This window comes from Leptosomus discolor, chromosome 12, assembly GCF_034619465.1.
Source record: "Leptosomus discolor isolate bLepDis1 chromosome 12, bLepDis1.hap2, whole genome shotgun sequence".
NCBI lineage: Eukaryota > Metazoa > Chordata > Aves > Leptosomiformes > Leptosomidae > Leptosomus > Leptosomus discolor.
Window position 1 is genome coordinate 7072768 of NC_141402.1, and position 21744 is coordinate 7094511.

At 44.3% G+C, this 21744-nt stretch overlaps 1 protein-coding gene across 1 annotated transcript; it reads right to left on the reverse strand.

Moving 5' to 3' along the window:
* Positions 1-302: 302 nt before the first annotated feature.
* TMEM9B (TMEM9 domain family member B) lies at positions 303-9454 on the reverse strand. The gene is made up of 5 exons (XM_086472121.1): positions 9344-9454; positions 7727-7818; positions 4050-4158; positions 2953-3087; positions 303-1459 (listed from the first exon to the last, which is right to left on the reverse strand). Exons 1-5 carry the CDS (start codon positions 9425-9427, stop codon positions 1304-1306), a joined length of 576 nt encoding a protein of 191 aa, XP_086328247.1. The 5' UTR covers positions 9428-9454; the 3' UTR covers positions 303-1303.
* Between the last annotated feature and the right edge of the window lie 12290 nt (positions 9455-21744).

Sequence of the window (21744 nt, forward strand, 5' to 3'; positions counted from 1 at the left end):
AGCAAGCCAAAACTGCACCTGGCAACATACAGTACTGTTCCATGTACCATTTCTTTCCACCCTGGAACTGAAAAATGTGTAAGACAGTTTTATAATGTAACTCCACAGGCTTAGCTAAATTTGAGTCAGGGATTAAAAACTTTTTTCAGCTAACAATTTGGTGAGCCTTTCTTTCCTTCATCTAAGCACTGAGCAAGTGGATATTTTTACCTCAAAGCATTTTCAGAGAAGTGCTTTTATAGATGGAAATTACATGCAGGGTAATGAGGAAGAAAAATGATGACATACAGATAACGCACATCCATTTTTCAAAAATCAGTTTCATCTTTAATTGTTACATTCCAAAGGGGTTATATGAAAGTTAGTCATCTAGCAACTGTATACCTCTTAAGAGAGATGAGTACAGAATCACAGATAAAAAAATACACCTAACTCCCAAGACGGAGGTGCTAGAGAAAGTATGTGCCTTACACCATCAATCCAGACAAATGCAGAAAGATTTTTGTAATAAATATTTCATCATATACTAACTCCTGAGACTTTACCCATGAAAAGAAAGGGAAAAGATTTTTTCAAGAGGTATCGTACACATACAATGCATTAAGCTAAATGGAACAAAATGTCAACACTGTCTTGATACGCACTGCATTTAGTTTATCTACATCACAGTACTTTAAGTATGCAGCTCAAAGAGTCAGTGTCCATTTAAGTTTTGCCTTAAATCTGCAAACATCACTTGACATACAAGCATCTTGAAAGTGTGAGTGCAAGAAACCAAATGATGAATACAGCCAATCAGGATTTCATTCTCCAATATGAAAACTACACCGCAAGATTTAGATTTCCAGTACCTAGCATTAGTCAGCAGAAAATCCAAGTATATTTACAAAAGGTCTTTACATAAAGTGATTAGAGGGTTGCAAGTAATTACTGTGTTCCCAGATACTTTTTAAACACATAAATAGTAGAGAGAAATAGATAGTTAAGAACCACTATAAAGTCACAACTGTAAATAAGGTACCACAGAGGCAACCCAACATAGCCTAGCTTTTGTTTTCTTTTCAGTTTTGTTAGTAAAAGCCATTTGAAAATGAAGATTTTAGCTTTTGGATAACTCATCTTTTTAAATTGCTTCCACTCCAGTACATTCCTTCAAAGTTCAAACATTGTTGTCTTTTGTTTTGTTTTTTAAATCCATAAGGAACGATTTGAGAAAACCCTTCTGAATTGGCAGGATCAGGAAGACATAAGTCAGCTCTTTCCAATTAGTCCCCTTCCCTGGAGTCATTTTACTGAGACAGAATTAACTCAGCACCACATGACGGTCAAAGACAGATTTGCGTTGCTCTTGGACCTGTAACTTCCAACGCTGCTGGGCATACTCCACTTTGTTCAACACGTTGGCACGGCTCCGAGAACGAGCCAGCACATCATGCGCATTTGCGAAAGGCTGGTGATCCTGGAATGGCAAAAATCATCAGTTAGATCTCAACAACTCCTCTGAGTGACTACATTAGTCTTTTTTGCTGTTACATTCCAAAGGATGTGGGGGTTTTGTTTTGTTTTTAAGGTAAACAAGCTGTCAGTAATAATGACCAAGCAAGTTTTTGAATGGTTAGAACTGTACTTCAACTTCTCATTCAATCTAACTTCCACACGTTTCCCACATAGACCAAACTTCATTGTACTGTCAAACAATTATCTGCTGCCCAGAGACGTCACTGTGAGCTGCAAGATCAGAACCACAGTCTTGCATCCATTAGCAGCTGGTGGGACAGAAGCCTAGGACAGACCCAGGCATGGGGAGCCTCCTGTTATCATCGTGAATGCACTTCACTTTAAAATTGAGCTAAAGAGTCAGTTTTCTGCCAGCTCTTGGCCATTTACCGTCAGGCAGTTCAGCATGTTCACACACAGCTTCTATATAAAACCAACACACTCTGATGTTTACCAAACTAAACCTATTGTACTGAGCTGTCTAAAAGCCAAGTGTCAATACAGCTGTTCAAGTGACAGAGCTCAACAATTACTGACTGCTTGTTTAATATTTACTCTGTCTGTTTTCTAACAGTACCTGCAAAGCTTTATTTTCTTCTACTAAATATAACCAAGTTATAAACAGCAGGAGTTGGAACTGAACTTCTTATTTGGCTATCAAACTGTTTTGGACAAAGTCATGTTGCTAAAGCTGTATCAGAAAGCATCATACGTACAATGCATCATGAAAAATACAGTAATGATGTCCTGTATTAAATGACTGCCTTTTTTGTATGTCTACACTTCATATTCCTTTCTTCTTTTTTTCCCAGAACACTTTTGAAGACATTTACATGAAGAATACTTATTTGTCAAAAACACTGTGTTGGAGATGGGAAGGCCAGCAATGACAGGAAATTGAGTCACTTCTGAAAAAAGGCTGTTCCTATCTGCTGGAATCTACTGTCACATTCTGGTTTCTAGCTGTAATGCTAACAAATAGTGATTGCTGAAATAATTTAACTTCATTATAATAATTTCTTCTTGAACTTTTAACATCAACAAATTCAAACTGGAGCAACAGAAGACGCAACCCCTCTGCTTTGTTTTTGTAGAGAGAAATCTAAGCGGTAAGCAATTGGCATAAGCGTGACCACTAGCAAGACTGTATGGATTATTAAGAAGTTGCACCTTCTGTATATGTTTACTTCCTTTCCTACTCTGTTTCCTCTCTGAGAAAATAATCTGTGTCTAGAACTGGGATAACAGAAGCAATCCTCATCTTAATACTTTCTAGCCCAGGGAAAAATGAAAGATGGCTCCATAGAAGTCATCACAGCTTTCTCTTCCTCTCCCTTCATGAAAAACATTTACACTGCCTGGCAAAAAACCCTGCTCATCCCAAATAGTTATTTAACAACTAACCATCCCAGTCTTTATGTCAACCTAAATACAAAAGCACCCTGGTGAACTCACCCCAATGTCTTCATCACTTTGTATGAGCTGTGAATGTCCAAAAAGACGTCTCTTCAGTATAGGTTCCACCAGTGTAAGGTACACCATGTACAGAAGAAGTAAGCCCAAAATAGACAGGTATATGATGATTGTAACCTGCACAATGCAAGCACAGTTTATGCCAGACCTGTGACATTACCCCCACAATCTCTCAGCAAGCAGCAAGGAACAAAAGAAGAGTACATGCAAAGTCTGTGATGAGCCTGGCCATCCTTGGCAGTGGCACCAGATCACTTAAAACCCACAAACACAGAACACCAAACTACGACCTGGAATTCAAAGGGGTTTGGCCAGACAGATATTAGCTTGAAACAGTTTCTCTTAGTGAGATCTTGCTAAAAATCTTATGCTATCCATCTTAAAACAACTTGGCGTTATAAATATCACCTCAACGAAGACACTTGTTCAGTTTGGCCATTAAACTAGGGTGACGATTTTGGGGTTCCTGCATGGTCTCCGTCCTCTAGCATAGAACTGCATACAAACAGTCACTAAGAAAAACGTGAAGGCAAAAAGAAATACCAAACTTCTAAAAGACCAGAAAAAGGAGTCTCTGTTATGAAAGAGATGAGACACTGCACAATCTATTCGCCCCAGCCCAGGGCTCAATGGCTCAAACAGACTAAGAATGCAAAGACTACAAAAATCATCTGTTCGAGCAAACATGGACAATTTCACTCTTTTCACCTTACAAAGAAAATTTAGAGTAAGCAACTAAGACAGAGGAGAGGCTCTCTACAATAATAACGAAAACAAAGTCCAAAGCTTGACAAAATGCCATAGAACACTCAGAATTTCAGCAAGGTGTAATGCTTAATCTCAAAAGTGGAGATCTCCAATAAAGGACCTCAAGCCCACTCCTTCAGCTATAGCTTGATGCTATTGCTACTACTTCAAGATAAACTGTGAGCAACTATCATGTTAAATGTTAAAAATGTTAAATCTTAGGCCACTTTAGAAAAATACTCTCATTAAAAAGAGTATTTCTCTAAGACAACAGACAGATTTAATAGTCAGTTGAAGTATTTAATCTATGCCAACAGAATTACATTGTTTACCTTAATTGTGACAGAGCTTCTCTCTTCATATTTGCATTCACAACGTAAACAGTATGCTTCTACATCAGGTCCAGGGACAGGCATAGGCTCAACCACATGAAGACAATCACTGAAGAAAGACAGAAACTGGTCAGTCCATTTTGACCTGGTTTTAGCTGCATGCAGACCCCAGCTGTGTGAGCTGAGAAGCCACTTTTGCCTAAGTTCAGCTGCCCTAAATGATAAGTATCCAAGATTCAAAGAAAATAAATAAATCACTGCTCCACAATTAACTTACTTAAACAAGAAAATCAGCTATTAACAAGCTGCTAAACAAGTTGTAAGACCTTTTTAAGTAAATAAAACGTTTTCATTTTTCAGTTAAAGTATTAAAGCTGTTAGCATAACAAGTCCAAGGATTTGAATCCCAGCATGAATGCATCACTTGACACTGACATCACGGATAAAAGTAAATTCCGGCTATACACTCCTTTCTTCATCATACTCAAAAGGGTTTTATTCTATCCTTCCACTATCTGAAGGGAGATTAACTCTCTTTGGTGTTCAGGAACAGAAGTTCTTTTTTCTTGCCATCACAAGTTACAGGCATTAAAGAAACAAAACAAAACAAAAAGAAGTCAGATGGGTTGTTTCTCTAAGCAACAACATAGTGAATGCATATCATTCAGTTTTCAACACTGGACCCGGTTGCAAAAGCATGATTTTACTTAAAAGATTACAGAATGCAAGTCAGTCCCACGCCAAAAAGCGTGGCTGACGACCTTATGGGCACTCTATACCACAGCACTAAAATCCTGCTGCCATGAGACAACTGCTTCCACCCCTGACTTATGTAATTTTAGCCTTTTTGCTGACTCAGGTCTGTTGTTCAGAGTTCACATCCCACGGTCCCTGCAGAGCGCTGACAGAACAAAAATCACGTTTTGCCTTTCTCCTGGTTAACTCAATGTTAGCACAGCCAGAAGCAGGTAATGAAACAAAACGCCTGAAGTGACAGCAGCAGCCTAGAATTCAACAGTTTACAGGGCCAGATTACAACGCTGCAAACACAGGGCCAGACACCAACCCATCTCTTCTGTTTTCTTTGTATTTTTTCTCCACAACTAAAACTATTGACTGTCAAGACACATCCTCTGGAGAAGAGCGGAAAGTTTATTTTTCCTCATTTATTTGACAGTAGGATTACATTTTCCTCTGTGGTGGAGCACAGCATTCAAACTACAAAATCAAAAATACATGAAAGTTATAGTGTACACAACTTCTGTTCATATGATTGAATGCACAAGTATAGTAGGAGGCTTGTACATAGCTCAAGTACAGTAGTAAGTCTGCTACTGTGAATCTATCAAATAAAATCAGCTATTTTTTTCCTCCACTTCAGCATTTCAAGTTGCTAGGTACTGTAAAATCTATCAGAACCTTAGAATTTTGATGGTGTGTTTTCTTGGACTGTGATTCCATGGCAATTTGAGAGCAAAATTTAGAAAAGGCTGATCCTTTCCTAAATGATTTTCCCACTCGATTGCCTCTACATGATCACATTCTCCCTTGCACCCACAGGAACAGCACCAAGGAAGCAGTCTTTCCAAGGCAAGCTAGGCTAGTCAGAAGGGCAGCTTCTGCACAGAGATTTCCAGTTCATTCAGCTTGTACACAGGGTGTCCTCCCTCCCTCCACATCCACAACTGCCACTGCAGTCAGCCTCTGTACACCAGCACTTTCAAAGCACAAAATACAAATACCAACATATTCCCAGCGGGTTATTTAATGCTGGAGGTGCTCAGGCACCGCTCTGCTTGCCTAGCACACTGTCTGCCAGGATGGGATTGCCTGCAGTAGTTCCGAACCCGAGTCCAGAAGGGCAAACGCTTTTATTGGTGCCAAAGCAGCCCAGCCCATGCCGACATTCACATAACACGCTGTCTGCCAGTCTGAAGCCGAAGAACAGACCACTCCAAGGGAAAGAACTGAAGCATCTAAATAAAAGTGCCATGATGCACATTACAGGTTCAACATTAAAAATTAAATTTTCATTTTATGTCTGGACAAGCCGGCACTAAGTGGTCATTATATTGTACATAATTCATAAAGACACTAAAAATTGATCTGGCTCTTATCTCACAAGTACCTGATCCAAATACCTAAAGGATGGCAATAAGAAGCCACTTGCACTGATACAGAAGCCAAACTACAGCACTAAATTTGTCTATTTTATTGCACTAGCAATAAACTAGCAATCAAGCCTCTTAGACGTGGCAAAAAGACACCTCACACAGAAAATCAAAGCCATAAAATGTTCCCAGATGGCCACTTAAGAAATGATCTCAACAAAATGAGATTTAAGATATGAAAACAGGGTTTTGAGATTCTATATGCATTGGTGTCTGTCACCATAAAATTCATCAAGCCTTCAAATTTTTCCTTCAACCACTATGAATACTGATTTTAAGAGAAACAGGGTCTTGAATGCTAGTAAGGCACATGCTAAGCAGTACCTGCTGAAAAAAGAAATCCATTTTCATTTGCAGAGCAGTAATGAACAATAAAACCAGTAACACTGCTACTCTGAAATGTCCGCTGCAGCTGGAATTCTCCCAGTATGTTTCACTGCGCAACTTAATTTGCCATAGGACTAATGTTGTTAAGTTAATCACGTGGGACAAAAATAGTATTTTCGATTGGACAGCACATTTTATGTTCATTAGTTTAAACTGAAGTTTACAATGTTGTTCCTCAGAGTTCTCCTGTAAGTAATTTCATAAGTCAAGGCACAGCTCTACACATCTGTATCACTAATTTTATCCCTATAGTTATTTTCGTGAGCCTACTCAGGGGCATGAAATTTTCACAATCAAGATGCCAACCTGCTGCTACTCATCAGACTGAAAAGCCTTTTATAAATTCTTAATGTAACTGAAGAAGAGTCAACACCTCAAGAAGTATGTCATGTTTTTACAGGCTGACCCAAGAATCTCCGAGTACTTCCGACATCAAGGCAACTCTAAAACACGGGGGTTTATTTGTACGATTCACGTAGACCACGATTCTCAGGGTGAAATTGCACAAGGGAGCTATGCCCATGTAACAAATCCCTTGCTTCCCCAGTTCCTCACCCTGGCCACGCACATCAGTCCTCAGCTTGGAGAGGAGTCTCACAAATGCTATAGCTGGCCTAAACAATACAACAGAGTATGTTGCTGGGGCACAGAGCTGCAAGCCCTCTCCCTTTCTCTCTCTGAAACAAAGTGTTGTTAGATGGGTCAGGCCATCTCATGTAACTGCACTCTGTGGCTGCAATTCCGAGGAACAGAAGTCTCCAGAAACAACAGTCTCCAAATGATACGATGGGTTTCACGTGTGGAGAAAGGGGAGACAATACTCCCAAGTCCTAGTTCCACGGCTGTGCTCCCTTGCCTTCACACCATTTCAAATCACTGAATAAATGCCTAACCACACAAACAAGCAAACTGAAACAGAAGAGAGGGCAAAACCCATGGACTTCAAGCCTTGTCCCTTGGTAGAGAGTTCTGGAGTACTTTTACAAGAAAAGTTCCAGCAAGTTATGCAAGAGATGTTATTTCTCCTGGCACCACCACAGGAGACTCACATATAATCACTATGAAACAAGCCTTCAGCCAGCAAGACTCGTTATAATTTTTTATGCCACACACACTCACCAATCTTTCTGTGAAACATTTTTGTTGTAAATATGGCCTGAATGGTCTTTGTAAGGAGGGCAGATGCATTTACATCGGACATCCTCAGAATTCTGTGAAGTAGAACAAAATGTCATCAGTAACCATAGCTGGATACAGAAAGCACTCTTCACACAATACATGAAATACTTAACACGAACTACTTTCAAGTATCTTTGAATAGTCTTACCCAGGATTTCCTTCAAGTTTAAGAACAATCTTTCAAAATTAATAAGCAAGCAGAGCAGTTTGTCAACTTACACTTGTTTTAGAGAGGAAACATTCTTCACATGAAAAATCTGGAGTTTAAGCTGACTTTTCTTTTTAAGAAACAACACATATTCAGAACTTACTGATGTTGGTATACTCAACTATTCAATTTGAGGACAACTGTCTACCATAGATATAGAGATGACCTTAAAACAGATGAAAGAATATTAACCCCAAATAGAAGCTGGCAAAGAAACCTGTGGGTAATTCTGTCCTCCCTGACCACAACAGAAACACCTCTGTAAAGAAAGCTACTACAGGGACTACTACAACCTACAGTCTTCTTCTCTTAAACAGCAGGAGGATGTTGTGAGGTAGAGAAAAAAGTACAAAACTGGAATTCCAAACAAAGGCAAAGTAAATGTGAAAAATTATGGAAACTTGTAAATGCAAGTTTTAGAGAAACAATTTAAAATATGCATAAGCAACAAGAGGCACTGCAGAAAAAAGTGAGGAAAATGAACTGTTAACAGACAGTGAGAAAGAAGTATCACCCAAATTAACATTTAGACCATTACTGGGAAAAATGGAATTTCAGAAAAAGATCACTTTGTGTAGAGTATTAAAATAGGCTAATTCCTTCCTTTCCTCAAATTGTAGAAGAACTGAAAACCCTATGGAGAGAACAGAGATGGTTAGCGAGGGGCTATAAGCGAAAACATTCTCAAACCCAACTCAGAGTAACTTATTTGAGCAAGTAGAAGGAGACAGAGGGTAAACATGGCTTAAAGCTCAAGGCAATTTCTAACAGCGTTACAAAATAATATCTTAAGAAACATTGGTAATTAACTTCTTCACTGAACAATCAGGCCGGAGCAACACTAAGTGGGCACAGGTCAGTTGGAAAACCTGGCCTGTACTAATACCAAGTCACTTCTGGCCTCGCCATAGAAAAGTCAAACAGCTGATTATCACTGAAAAAAAGAGAAAATTCAGACACGCGACAGTCACTCATAGTTTTGCGCGACGGCGTTCCCGGGCACCACAACAAAGCTACAGAAATTGCTACAAACTTAAGGCTGGCGCAGAAGCCGGGGGCTGGCGCAGACACCGGCGCCGCCAGGCAGACGGGCCCCGCTCCTCCCGCCGGCCCCACGGCCAGCGCCGCGCACCTGGCGCCGCCGCCCGCTCTCGGAGCCCGCCGGGCGGCAGCGGTGCAGGGCGGCACCCAGCCCCGGCCTCCCCCGAAAGCAGGCCGAGGCGGCGGCAGGGGGATGGAATGACCGGGGGGGGCACCGAGCGACCGGCGGGGCGGAGAAGAGGAAGGCTCCGGTACCGAGAAGAGAGGCGGGGAGCACCACCGCGATCCCTTCCCCCCGCCCCGCTCACCTTGGCCTCAGCGCCCAGCCCCGCCAGAGCGGCGAGCGCCAGCAGCAAGCAGAGGCGCGCCCAGCCACCGCAGCAGGCCGCCATGTCGGGCCCCGTCCGCTTATCGCCGCCGCGCCGCCGCCGGCCCCCCAGCGCCCGCCGCCATCACTTCCGCCTTCCGCCTTCCGCCGGCCTCACGTGAGGCGCCGCCCGGCCGCGATGGTGTCCCCCGCGGGAACCGCGGCGCCGCCGGATGGTTCCGGGGTGGCAGGGCGCGTCGGCGCGTGCCGGCCAGCCCCTGGCGGGACCCGCTCCCCGGCGGGCACGGCGGGCGGGCAGGGCCGTGGAGGGCGGCCTGCGGCCGGGTCGGGATGGCGGCCGGATCCCCGCTGTGCGGGGCGCAGGGCCTGCTGCCCCGCGGGCTGCGAGCGCCCGGCGGCGGCGGGCCCGGTGTGGCCGTCACCCGCCCGTCCCCGCAGCTCTGGCGGCTCCGCCCCGCGGGTGGTGGCAGCGCGGCGGCATCCCGAGCTGGCGTGGTCCCCTCCAGTGACGTAACGGGGAACGTACAAGCGGAAGGGAAGGAGCCATTTTGCGTAGGCCGGGAAAGGCGGTGGTCGTTTGGGTAGTGCTCGCTCAGCGCGGGGTGGTTTTTTTCAGAAGAAAAACGCAGAAGTATTGAAATGAATTAAAAGTAATAATAAGTAGCACTCTAAATGAGGCGTTCGAGTTGCAGATAATCCAGTTCATCCATAACTGAGCATGCAAGGGGAATTTACATAAATCGGAGTACACTTCGTAGGCAGAGAGACAGGTGTTTCTCTGAGAAGACGTCACTGAAATCCAGCAATGTCCGTGTTTGTAGAGTGGTTGTTACCTATTGCCACCCAAGAGCAGCGTCCACCTTTCAGGGGGCACCCCGCGTTGGTGAGAAGCTGCATTTCCAGCTGCGGTCCCTTGAGACCTGGCAGATCAAGGGGTTCCCCAGTTTTCCCTGTGTGGGTGGGAACCCCCAAACCCACCGACACTGCTAGGGCTGGAGCCAGCCTGTCCCCGGCACAGCAGCCGCTGCCGAGCAAGTGCTGGAGCCCAGCCGGAGACACGGCTCGGATGCATTTCGGCTTCTCTGGCACACTTCAGAGCGGAACAGCAGGCTGTGTGACTCAGCCCATTTAGTTCCCTCTCCTCTTTTTTATACCTTGTGTTTTTCTTATGTCCGTTTTCTCTCCTAAATTGATAAGTAGCAACACTTTACTGATAAGTAGCGACACTGTACGTTGTCAAAAGCTGCTCAATTCTATCCCTCCCCAGCCCCTAGTAAGCAGCTGTAATTTCATAGAAACTAAACTAATCCTTTAGATGTAATATACTTTTCAATTGTGCTATTACACTTCAATACAGTGACTTGTGCAATACTAACTGCATGAGGCATCTTGTTAAAGGAGCTTGAGTCACTATGGAAACAGAAAACACCTTTATTTAAAATTCAGGGAAAATTGCCAACAGAGTATAATGAGCATACATCAGGTTTCAGCCTTAGCCAAACAATTTGTCTGTTTAATGACTGTATCTGCAGTGGAAGTGTTTTGAAGCGTGAAGGTGGCTCTCTGTCTTCCTCACCACCCACGTTCATAGCCTACGATGGGCGAATCGACTGCTAAGTTGAAAAACATGCTGAATCTTTAGAAAAACATGGATCGAGTTTTGAGCTGAAGTAAATAATGTGCAGTTTCAGAGGCATCACTGCGTTTGGAAGTGCTCAGTGTAGGAAAAGATTTCTAATAAACAGTCTGACAGACTAATTTTGTAACACACTCAAAGAGTTCTAATAAACAGGTAACAAATACACTCCTTTTTTTTTTTTTAGATGGCTGGAACAGCCTTTGGGCCCTTCAAGCTCAATCTTGGAGCTTCCTCAAATCCAAAAACGTTAAAAAAAAAAACCATGACACTGGGAGCCACAAGCTCTTGGTGCTGCAGGAGGTAAAGATGACTTCTTCCAGCAGATGAGTCCGTTCTTCCCCTAGAAAACAGCAAGCAGTGATTTAGTAAGCAAAACTGCTGTATGAGTTATTAAGAAAAAAGTACTGGAAGTTTTTATCTTAACATTTAGATTTTTTCTATAAATAAATTTTTAAAATTTATTTGTCAGCACATCAGTATCAGAAGCAATACTCTTAAACTACAGTTAAAAAAAAAAAAAAAAAAAGAGGGGTTAAAAAAATGTAAAGGAAAGGTGATTTTAAGAAAAAAGGTGATTAAATGATTGGCCTGACCGTAACTGCTCTTCATCTATCTAATCTTCCAGAAGGGCTGAAGGTGGATCTTCTCTTCAAGAGAGCTCTCAAAGGTTTATCTGCAGAGCCTGAGCTTTAGTGGCATGCAGGCTGCTCCCTGCACTGATAACTCAGTCCTTAACCAGACCAACTCTCTTCAAGTTAATGGAGCTGAGCTCTCACATCTACTCTTTTTAAAAATGACGTAGAACCATGGCATATGCTTTAATAACAAGATTTGGTTTGAGTCTTGCAAATATGCGCTGGCCTCTCTAAGCTAAACCTTGCGCTTTGCTGTCAGTGCACGGTGTTGAATTAGAAGTGAGCTTTTTACACTTCAGTAGCTGCTGTCATCTTTGTCTCCATCATCAACACTCACACACCTAGTCCCCCCCAAGAGCTGCTGGCAGTTGCTTTGATCATTTGAAGGCTCTGCTTCTGAGGCTCAGGAGAGGGTGAAATCCTGGTCCCACCCTGGCCACAGAGGGGGTGAGCTGTTGGGCACAGCAAATGCCCCTGGGCCATCAGGGAACAGCCTGAGCAGGGCTTTTGGGAGCAAAAGGCAAGATGGTGCAACGAAGACACAGCACAGGCAGTGCATCCCTAGGTGTTGAGGTGGGGGGAGCCACTCCAGGGGCGTATCTTTTCATCTTAGTCATCTTATAAAAATAGCTTATAAAGAGCTTTATATTTCCAGGTGCTGTACGTGCAGGGCAGGCTTCTGCTTTTCCTTCCCAGTTGCAGGAGCCTTCCCAAAGTCACATCATCTCCATAGTCAGCAGCACACTAAGCCATCTCTCTGCTCTCACTTACCGTACTGCACTGATTCACATGTGAATAAGAGTATTTTAAAACCTTTTCCCTGCAAAATAACTTTATGCACTAAGGGGTAGTAACGTTAGACTCTACTGTGCTGTGTCAGTTTGTGTAGGGTCGCTTCACACTCTGCAGCTGAACGAATATTCACTGTCATGGGACGGCTGTTCCTCAGGGCAGGTAGGGTAGACAGTATTTACCATAATTTTAATCATCTGCATTATGATTATTTCTTACTAATGCAAATTACCATCTTTTTATATCAGTTCAGCCTATTCACATTCAGAACTTGCCTGCTTCCCTTCCTTTTCTCAGCTGAGAAAATCTTTTCATTATCAACAACGATATAAAAGAAAAATCTGAAGGGATTATGTAAATAAGTCATTGAATCAGCACTTCTGCAGTCATTGCCAACATGAAAGCAATGTGACATTTGCACAGAAAGAAAAAGTAAATACAGATTCTCTTTTGTCTGTTCCCTGTGTTCAGTTAAAAAATTAAAGTGATGGCAGCACTTATTATAACAGCCTTTACTTAGCAAAGAAGTGTGGGAAGCAATTAATTACAACGTCAATTGCTCTAGGCTAATGAGAAACTCACCTTTCAGCAGATCATAAGCGTCCGTTTGAATACTTTCTGTCACTGGTACTGCATCCCTTAAAATAAACAGCGCAGTTTTGTCTCATGAGTTTCTGTTTTGGACCAAACCCCCAGTGGCTCTGTTCTGATCTAGCTGGTATTCTGGCCTCATGGTCTTTGGTCTCTGGAGAATACAAAGAGAAATAGATGCCAGTGGGGTAGATGGGCTACAAGGTTTACCATAAAAGCAAGCTTTCCAAATATAGTTCATCTCAGAGACCCATTACATTGCAGTAATGCAATGTAATAGCTGGTGGCTTCCTTCCGTAACCGAGGCACTACTTTGCAATCTGCTGTTAGAAGTTACGTAAAGCCTTTCACAACAGAAATATATGCATATAGAAAGGACAAGCTAGACAAACTGTTTACCTCTGTATTTCTATATTTGTATTGATATTTATGATACGAAGCAAATGGAGGGAAGTGCTGAAAGAGCTCTGCATTTATTTTATCTTTCTGTCTCAGTGAATCCACTTTTGACTTTTCTGCGGGCTGTAAGAGTTCAAGGTCCCTCTGCTAATGTAAGGTCAGTCGGTACTTTCGCACACTGGAGCCTTTTGTTCATACCAGCTGAATCCCCATATTACATGGGGAGCGTGCATATAGTTTCCATCAGTGACGTATGTCGTGCTCTTGTCAATGCAATTCCTAGTACATGTCACTTCCTTCAGCAAAGGAGACGTGCTGCAAATACAAGGAACAGCAGCTTGTAGATGAGAAGGGGGCTTCAGCTGGTTAACCACAACCTGTAAGTCCACAACTCTGACTTCATCCCTTGCAGCATGAAGAACAAGCTTCTGAATTTGTTTATTTAATCCAAAATTTATTAATAGCCTCTGCCAGGCCTGACCCAGCAGGACCTCGGGCACCCTGTGTGCGTTACCCATGGGAGAGACAAGGTCAGCACTGCTCCACACACTTTGTCTTGTACTCCCTCTTCTTCATCCCAGGGCAGCTTTTGCCAGAGGCATTTTGCATGGAGGCAGCCATGCTTAAAAAGGAACCACAGTTTCTTCCCCATACAGGTTGATCCACTGGGATTACTCTAATAAATCCATGCTCCCTGTTTCATATTCAAAGGAATCAGCACTAAAAGTAAAGTCACTACGAATCCAGAACATTCTCTACCCAGTGCCAGTCATTTCATTCCAGTCTTTGCTGCAACCTGCATGGAAACACCGTAGCCAGTGAGAGATACGTTAAAGGCAAGGCAAGGCTGTGATTACGATACAACTACGGGCCTTTTTGTGGTAAAGTTTATCACTACTTTTCTCAAACTTGTTGCAATGCAGAGGGGCTTTAACCAATAACCTCAACAAGTAAACTGGGAACGCCTCCATGCTTTGGCTCCATTTTCTTCCCTTGCCTGCTATTTTGGTCACTTTCCCAAAGCCCACGTCAAGCGAGCCGTGGATGGACGTAGGCCCCGCATTCACACTTCGGTGCCGACAGCAAGTGAGGCGCGTACGCCCAGCATCTTGCTGGCCTGGGTCAGCAGCAGCAATGCGGTAGCACTGTAGATGCCTGCGTTAATTAGGAGCTCTTTACTTTGTCAGTAGACCTGGGCAAGACAAACTGAAAGCTTGGGGGCAATGAATTTAGTTTTGCTCTTCCAGCCTTTTTTTCAGTAAGCATTTTCAACCTTTCTCAGATCTTGGCTTACCTATTGCATTTGGTTCTACTTTCACTGGTCTCTGCGGTGTAACATTGACAATATTCTTTTTTTTTTAGATACATCATCCCTTATAACTGCAAAAGCAGGAGTCTCTGTATTCTTCTTTATCCAGGAAACCGTTGCTTATTCCTAGCAACCACACTAGATCACACAAGGTATTTCTTATAAAAATAAAGAAAATTCTCGTAATTCCACATACGTAGGTAAGTTGCATTCAAAACCAGCATTGTGCAAAGGGAGTCAGATACTTCAGATGACCACAAATATTGACACAATGGCAATATTTTTTATTCTTGGCTTGTACATCATGGTGACGTACACACTGGGCTCAATCCTTTATCTTCTGCCACTGATCATTATGGATGCCACATTCAAAGGCTGTTAAAATGTGCACAAACAGTGAAAGTCAAGTGAAGTCATCTAAGTAAACAAGGCCCTCAGTAACTGCTTTCTAACATGACCTTATTTTAGAGGGTTCTTAGAAGAAACTGTGGTTCCACCAGATATTTTTAATGTCAGTCCTTTTACTCCAAAGTCTGTGCCTAGGTGCTCGCTCAGTTGGTGTAGTCTTGTTTCATTCAGATCAGACGGAGTGAAACCACTTTCACGCAAAGGGAGAATCTGGCCTTTGCGTTTCATTCAGATTAAACCTCTACCAGAGACAACCTAGTAGCTGGCTCTCCTCGTGCTGCAGAACAGCATTGATTTTATGCGTTGCCAGAGTTTGTGTGGAAGACTCGGCACAGCGGATGCCCTACTTGCTGTGTTCCCATGACAACACCCTGCAAAGCAGCTTCCCCCTGACTGCCTCATCACATCTGACAGCCCTGCCCAGGCTGCAACTTTCAACCCCAGATAACACCTCTCCCTTCAATTAACAAGTAGTGTTTTACAAGGAAAAAAAAACATCTATTTGAAATAGCAATGTTTTGATTATCAGAGCAGAGAGCATTAAGCTTACCACCACCCAAACACTGGGAGGATGGCTGAGTTGGGTTTGCCATTTTACACTGCGCACTGGTGCTCTGTAATGTAATCAGGAATGACTTTTGGTTTTGCTCCAGGAACTGTATTTGTTTTCATTGGTGCTGGGTACACTGTGCCCGATTCTCTGTGTATGCTGAAGTGAATTAAAATATAAGAACACTTCAGGTAACTCCTGATTTCATGTAGTAGAAGGCAAGGAATTGCTTGGACTGATTGTTGTGGAGAAGAAGATCTGCTTTTGTGGGTGCAAGCCTTGTCCTGTCCATCATCTGAAAGCTCTATGCCTCCTCTGAGCATCCCAAGAGTGAGGCCTTCATGAGGGCCAAATACAGATCAGTCAAGCCAGCAGCTCTCCAGGCAGAAGCCTTTGGAGCTGATGCTTTTGGCTATAGAGAGAATATACAGATGAGAAACGTAGAACATAAAGATGAGTTCAGGGCACTGAAGCAGGGTGGCAGTGGAGGAAAGTGAGCTAAGTTTTCCTGCCTGCCAGTCCAGGGCAGCGCTATAGTGAGTTGGAGGATGGTATTCTTTTTTTCTGAAGTTAAAAATATTTGAAAACATTTTTTCCAGTACAGATTCTAAGTTTGTTTTGCTTTTTATATGTAGACTGCTCAGTCTGTGGTTTTGGCTGCACCACTCCCAGTGGCTCAGTATTTGCCTCTCAACGAGTGCATGTTGTCGTCTGGATAGGAGGGAATCAAAATTAGACTTGATAACCAAGAAAGGGCTGGGATCCTTACTGGGACTCACCAAAGGGCTGGAGCCCACAAAGGGGCTTCTCCAAGCCTGCCCAGCTGAGGGAACTTGCAGCTGAACGCTGACAAGGTTATTCCCTTTCCAGCACAACAACCGTAGGGGCTGGCAAGTGCTCTGTCCTGGCATGGCCATGGCCATACCAAGTACAGCTTTTCTGAGGTGTGACCAGCAGACTGACTTACCACCTCAGATGTCCTGGAACGGTGAGTGCCCGTGAGAGGGCATTGCGGCTGCATCACTGAGACAGACCCTATGCACCTTTCCTCTGACTGCAGTCCTCTGAGCACCCCTCGCCTCATGCCTCTGTGCATGACTCAAAAGGCGTGAGTGACCCCGACTCAGGAGGAGCTGGATTCACCCTCACAGGACTCGGCACAAGGTGCTCCCTGCACCGAGTCGGAGGATGCTGACAGGCCCATAGGTGACATCACATAACCCGTTCTGGGCATTTGCCCCACCAGCAGCAACTGAACTCATTGTGCCCTGTCTGCTGCATCTGAGATTTATAGCACTGCAAAGACTCAGTATAAAATCCACTGCAAAAGCTCATTGCCCTGGTAGACAGAAAGTGGTTTGTACATTATAAGCTCAGGGTATCTCTTGAAAGGCTGTTTGTCCTGCTGCTTGGTGACTGCAACATGCATATTTTGATTTGGTCCATTATTCATTATTTTCCAGCCCAAGCATTTCTGTGACCCCAGCATCAGCCTGCATATTACCTTCCACTTCATTCAATTACTGGCTAATCTGCTATTCCATTTTATTTGATCTTAGCCTTAAAGATCAAATCACGTGTACTGCAAATTACACAATGTCCATCCTTAACTTGGACGGCTTCAAACAGGTGCTGAGGAACAATTAGATCACAGTCTGTAGAAGCTGCCATTTAACTAAGAAAGAAGAGACATCTCTAAATAAGACAGATGCAGAAAGAGCCTAAAGATTGCTCACACTGATAATGGAAATTAATCAAACATCATTAGCAGTCTCCAGAGAGCCCAGTACATCATGTGCTTCTGAGATGTGTTTATGGTTGTCCTCTGCATGATGAGAGCACCCGCTTTTCTCAGCTCAAGGGCAGAAAGGAGCTTTTCTGCATCAAGAAAAAGATCAAAATCTGGAGCTTTTTCAAATGGAGCAGTGTGGCTTTTTTTGAAAGCTGTTTCGGCTGGCCTGCGGTTTAGTGGTGCTGAGCAGCCATGATCTCTGCGGAGGTGAACAAATACATGCAGGTGATTCTACTAAATACATAGCCTTGCTTTTCTTCCTATAGAGTGGGAGTTACCTGGAGGCAGTCCACTCTGAGCAATGCTCCCTGGGAGGCTTCTGCTGCACCCATCTAAATGTGATGGCGATTGGCTTTCGGGTAGGCAGCATATCCCACACAGGAGAGCCGTGGGGAGAGTTCATTATTAACAGCAGTCTGTTGCAGATTATTTTAGCACACAGTTATTTCTGCTAAAACCTCATGTCCTTCGTTTTGCCATCCTGCCTGTCTTCTTCACTAGCCAAGTTGCCCTAATTTTTACTCACCAGCCTCAAAAGCTGGGCACTGACTCAGTTCTGTTTGTGTCATATTTAATATACCAGACCACTGGTTAGAGCTTCTAGGCTTTACAACAACTGAATGTTGGGGGTTTTGTATGTGTCTTTTGGGTTTGTTTACCACCATCACCATGTTTAACGTTTTATATTGTGAGAATAGTGGGGAAAGTGGATAACTGACCTTGTTAGTTGAAGATTTGTCAATTCAGGCTCAAAAATTAAGAGAAGAAAATCTAAGAGAGTAAAAGAAGTTCAAGGTTTCCGTTTGCACGTGAACACGTAGTTGTGCAGACCTGCAGCCCTTCCACAAACCAGTCTTATGGTTGGTGCATTTTATCCCTTCATCCTGTCAAACAGAGCCCTGAGACTTTCTCTCCCAAAGCTGGGCCCTGGGGATAGCCCAGTGATCTCTGTGGTGGTTCATGGTGGTTCACACTGCTGAGGATGGGGCTTTACCTTTACTGTGCCTGGCCTGTATCGCATTATTTACCTGTGACCCTCAGGGAAAAATAAGCCATATTTTTCTCCTAAAGCAATAAGAGGTGCATCTGGATCACCTTAACTCAATTTAGGACGGCAGTGAGCGGAAGTGTGGGGAGAGCAATTGATGTGGGCTCGTTGCCATCAGTGTCTTCTAATACAATTTTTGAATGAGAGCATCCTATTAACTCCCCCTTTGTACAGACTACAGTGATTCATAACGTTAGTTCTTTCTCTGAGTAGGTTTTTTTCAGCTGCTGCTGTGCTCAGTTGCTCTCTGGATAGGTACAGGTGAAACCATTTTCCCTTCTTTATGATAACTACTTAAACAATGTATGAATTCCCAGTAGTGTGCTGTCGGATGCTCTCCTGAGGGCGGGGGATGCTCCCTGGGGTGGAAAATTATCTTGGCAGGAGAGAGAGGACTTTGCTGAAAGTTAAATAACACCCAAATAATGTCAACATAAAGTCACCACGCCTTGTTGAAACAAGCTTAGGCTTTCTCTCTTCAGCTGTGCCTACTAAGTGGAGTGAGCACTGCCCTGTTGTGCCACATAGCCCTGAAGAACATGCACAGCACAAGCAAACAGGATTTTGGAGCTTCTGTGGTGCGACAGGCTGCTGACAAGTGTGTCCTGTGCACCACAGCAGGGGCCAGGGGGGGCCTGCAGCAGCAAGGACAAGAGGATTTTTGCCTGTCCCATCCTGCCGGTGCATCCGGGCTGTCTGCCCCCCTGCCCCCAGCCTGCTAACCATAACCACAGCATGCTCAGAGAGCAAATTGTTTGGTAGGGCCCTAGTACAGGAGGAGGGGATAAATTCCTCACCTACATAGTCTCCTTCCCCTCATTAGTATAACTTTTTCAGAGCTCCTCTCTACAGTAAGCGGAGACATCATCTCCACTGGTTAAATCAGTGCTCTGTAGCAAGCTCCTCTAGGAGCCTGTCCCACTAGGCTCTTTCCAGCTGTTAAAACATTGACCAGGACCATAAGGAGCCCCACTGAGAGATGTCTCAGCCCTCACAGCTAAACCGTACCTGGGGTCTTCGCTTTGCTCATTATTTCGTTGGAAGGCACTGAACAGGACGTTGGAAGATGGCTCATGACCTTCATATCACAGCATACGAAGCAGCAGGAGGAGAGAGATGCTAGGCAGAAGCTTCCTTGCAACAAAATGTGGTCTCAGTTGGAGCAAATTTATCTAGGAGAATGCTAAGCTGTAAATGCCAAGTTAATTAGCCCTCATACATGATTTGTTTTTAAAAATATACTGACATCTCCTTCTGGAGGAACAAGAGCCCATTTTCCCCTTCTGTTAGCCTGAAAAGTCAATCCAAAAAATATCATTGAAACTAAACCAAGAAGCATCACGATGCTTTCAGTATAGGTGGTCTCTGTGAGTAGGAGGAGCTTAAAATCCACAGATTTCCTCCCTAAACCTGCTGTGCCAGAAGGCAAACCAGCCCTTCCCAGGGCACCATTCACAGCAGACCCACTTCACTGGATTCTCAGACGTCTGCACTGCTGAGGCCCAGTGTCCCTGTTATGCCAGCTCCAAGTCACATTTTGCCCAATTAGGGGTTTTCTCCTCTGCCAGCACCCAAAAAGGCTAGTGGCAAAATCCTAATAATTTTTTGCATGTCCTGATCTCTACTAGCCTGGATAAAACCAGGTTACAGGGCTGCAATGCACTCATGCTGGGCTTTGTCTTCCACCCAGGGATTTTGAAGAGGGTTTTGGTTTTGTGATCCAGGGAAGAACAATTTTTAACCCCCAATTATATTTTTCTTCTTGAATTAATAGCCAGAGCTGTCTGGTGTTGCACAGTTTCTCAGATGGAGCCTGTTTGCTCTTGTTCTCCACGACTCAGTGTGTTTTGCAGCTATTGAGCACCTGATCACTCGTCCTGCTCCATCTGATCTTTTTGTAGAGGAACAGAGGATTGAGATTTAGAGCAACACTTTAAAATGTATTTTTTTTTCTCATTGAGGACGTAGGTCTCAATATTGCTCTTTTGCTTAAACAGTATTTTTCAACACTACCTTTGCCAGCATTGCCATTAAGGTGCTCCCCAGCTGGCAATGCCTGAAAATGCAGTGGCCGGCTGTGCACCATAGGGTTGCAGATAACAGCAGTACTTAAGCCTGCCTGCCATTTCCGTACAGCAGAGAGAGTTTTTAGCTGGCTGGGTCCAGGTCTCTCACCCCAGTCTTCCTGGCAGCCCTCTCTTAGTGCTTCATCCCTTGGGAGGAGCAACCGCTGCCTTTCTTCTGCCACCAAGCCAGGGCATTGGGTTTCCACACCCACCCGTGTCACCTGTGGGGCTGCTGCCCAGCAAGAGCACAGGGATGCTGCAGCTGCAGCCCGCTGCGCACTAGCGTGGTCCCTGTGGCTGCAGCACAGGCCAGCCTGGCCAAGACAGGCACAGAGAGCAACGTGGCCCTGCCGGACACCGTGGTGCTGGGCACGGGGCTGGTGCAGGCTGTGCCAGCCCCACAGGCAGTGAAACCCCAAAGGCATCTCGAGGTGGTAGCACTTTCCTTACCTGCAGTGGCAATGTCTGCACATGCACTGCAGGAGGAGGTTGTTTTTCCTGGTCTTTGAGAGAGGTGAAAGGAGGTGAGCAGTAAATCAGTGCTGGCCCTGCCACTGCCTGGGGGGGACATGTGGACAGCAGAGGTCGAGAAGCACAGGGCTGAAGTGGCATTAAGAGCTCCCCATTTTCTACAGATAAACCACCAGTTTCTAGGATACTAGGTGGTTTTATGTTTAATGAACACATAGCTTTGCACCTCTTCCTCTTGTGCGAGTCGAGATGCTTTTCTGGAGACTCCAACTGCATCTCACGGCAGGGGCAGCTGCGAGCCCCAGGCATCGATCCTGCTGCATTCAAAAAAAGAAAGAGAAGAAGTCCCTGCAGCGTCCCCCCAGCTAATTCTCCCGCTGCTGTGGCTTCCTGTTATTCCTGAACCCCTGGTATTTTTAGATTGTTGACTCTCTTCACACCCACTTTGAGATGATGAAGTCTCACCCTGAGAAGTGGTGGCAGCACCACTCTAGTAACAAAATCATTAAATCAATTGACTTTTCAGCAATGCCATGTCTAGTGAAATGTCACCAATACCTACAGTGTCATCTGCAGTGTCTGTAGCCTTTCATCAGTGATGTGGTTGTTAATGGAGGAGGAGGAGGAGGAGGAGACCAGCACATGCCTGAGCTGTCCTCAGCAGTGCACAGCCCATGAAAA

Excerpts from the sequence above, each read along its gene's own strand:
- TMEM9B (XM_086472121.1), bottom strand. The coding sequence starts at position 9,427 with ATGGCGGCCTGCTGCGGTGGCTGGGCGCGCCTCTGCTTGCTGCTGGCG. Across the intron at positions 7,819-9,343 it reads GGCTGGGCGCTGAGGCCAAG|AATTCTGAGGATGTCCGATG; the intron begins GTGAGCGGGGCG and ends TCTACTTCACAG. Across the intron at positions 3,088-4,049 it reads GAAGCTCTGTCACAATTAAG|GTTACAATCATCATATACCT; the intron begins GTAAACAATGTA and ends TGCATTGTGCAG.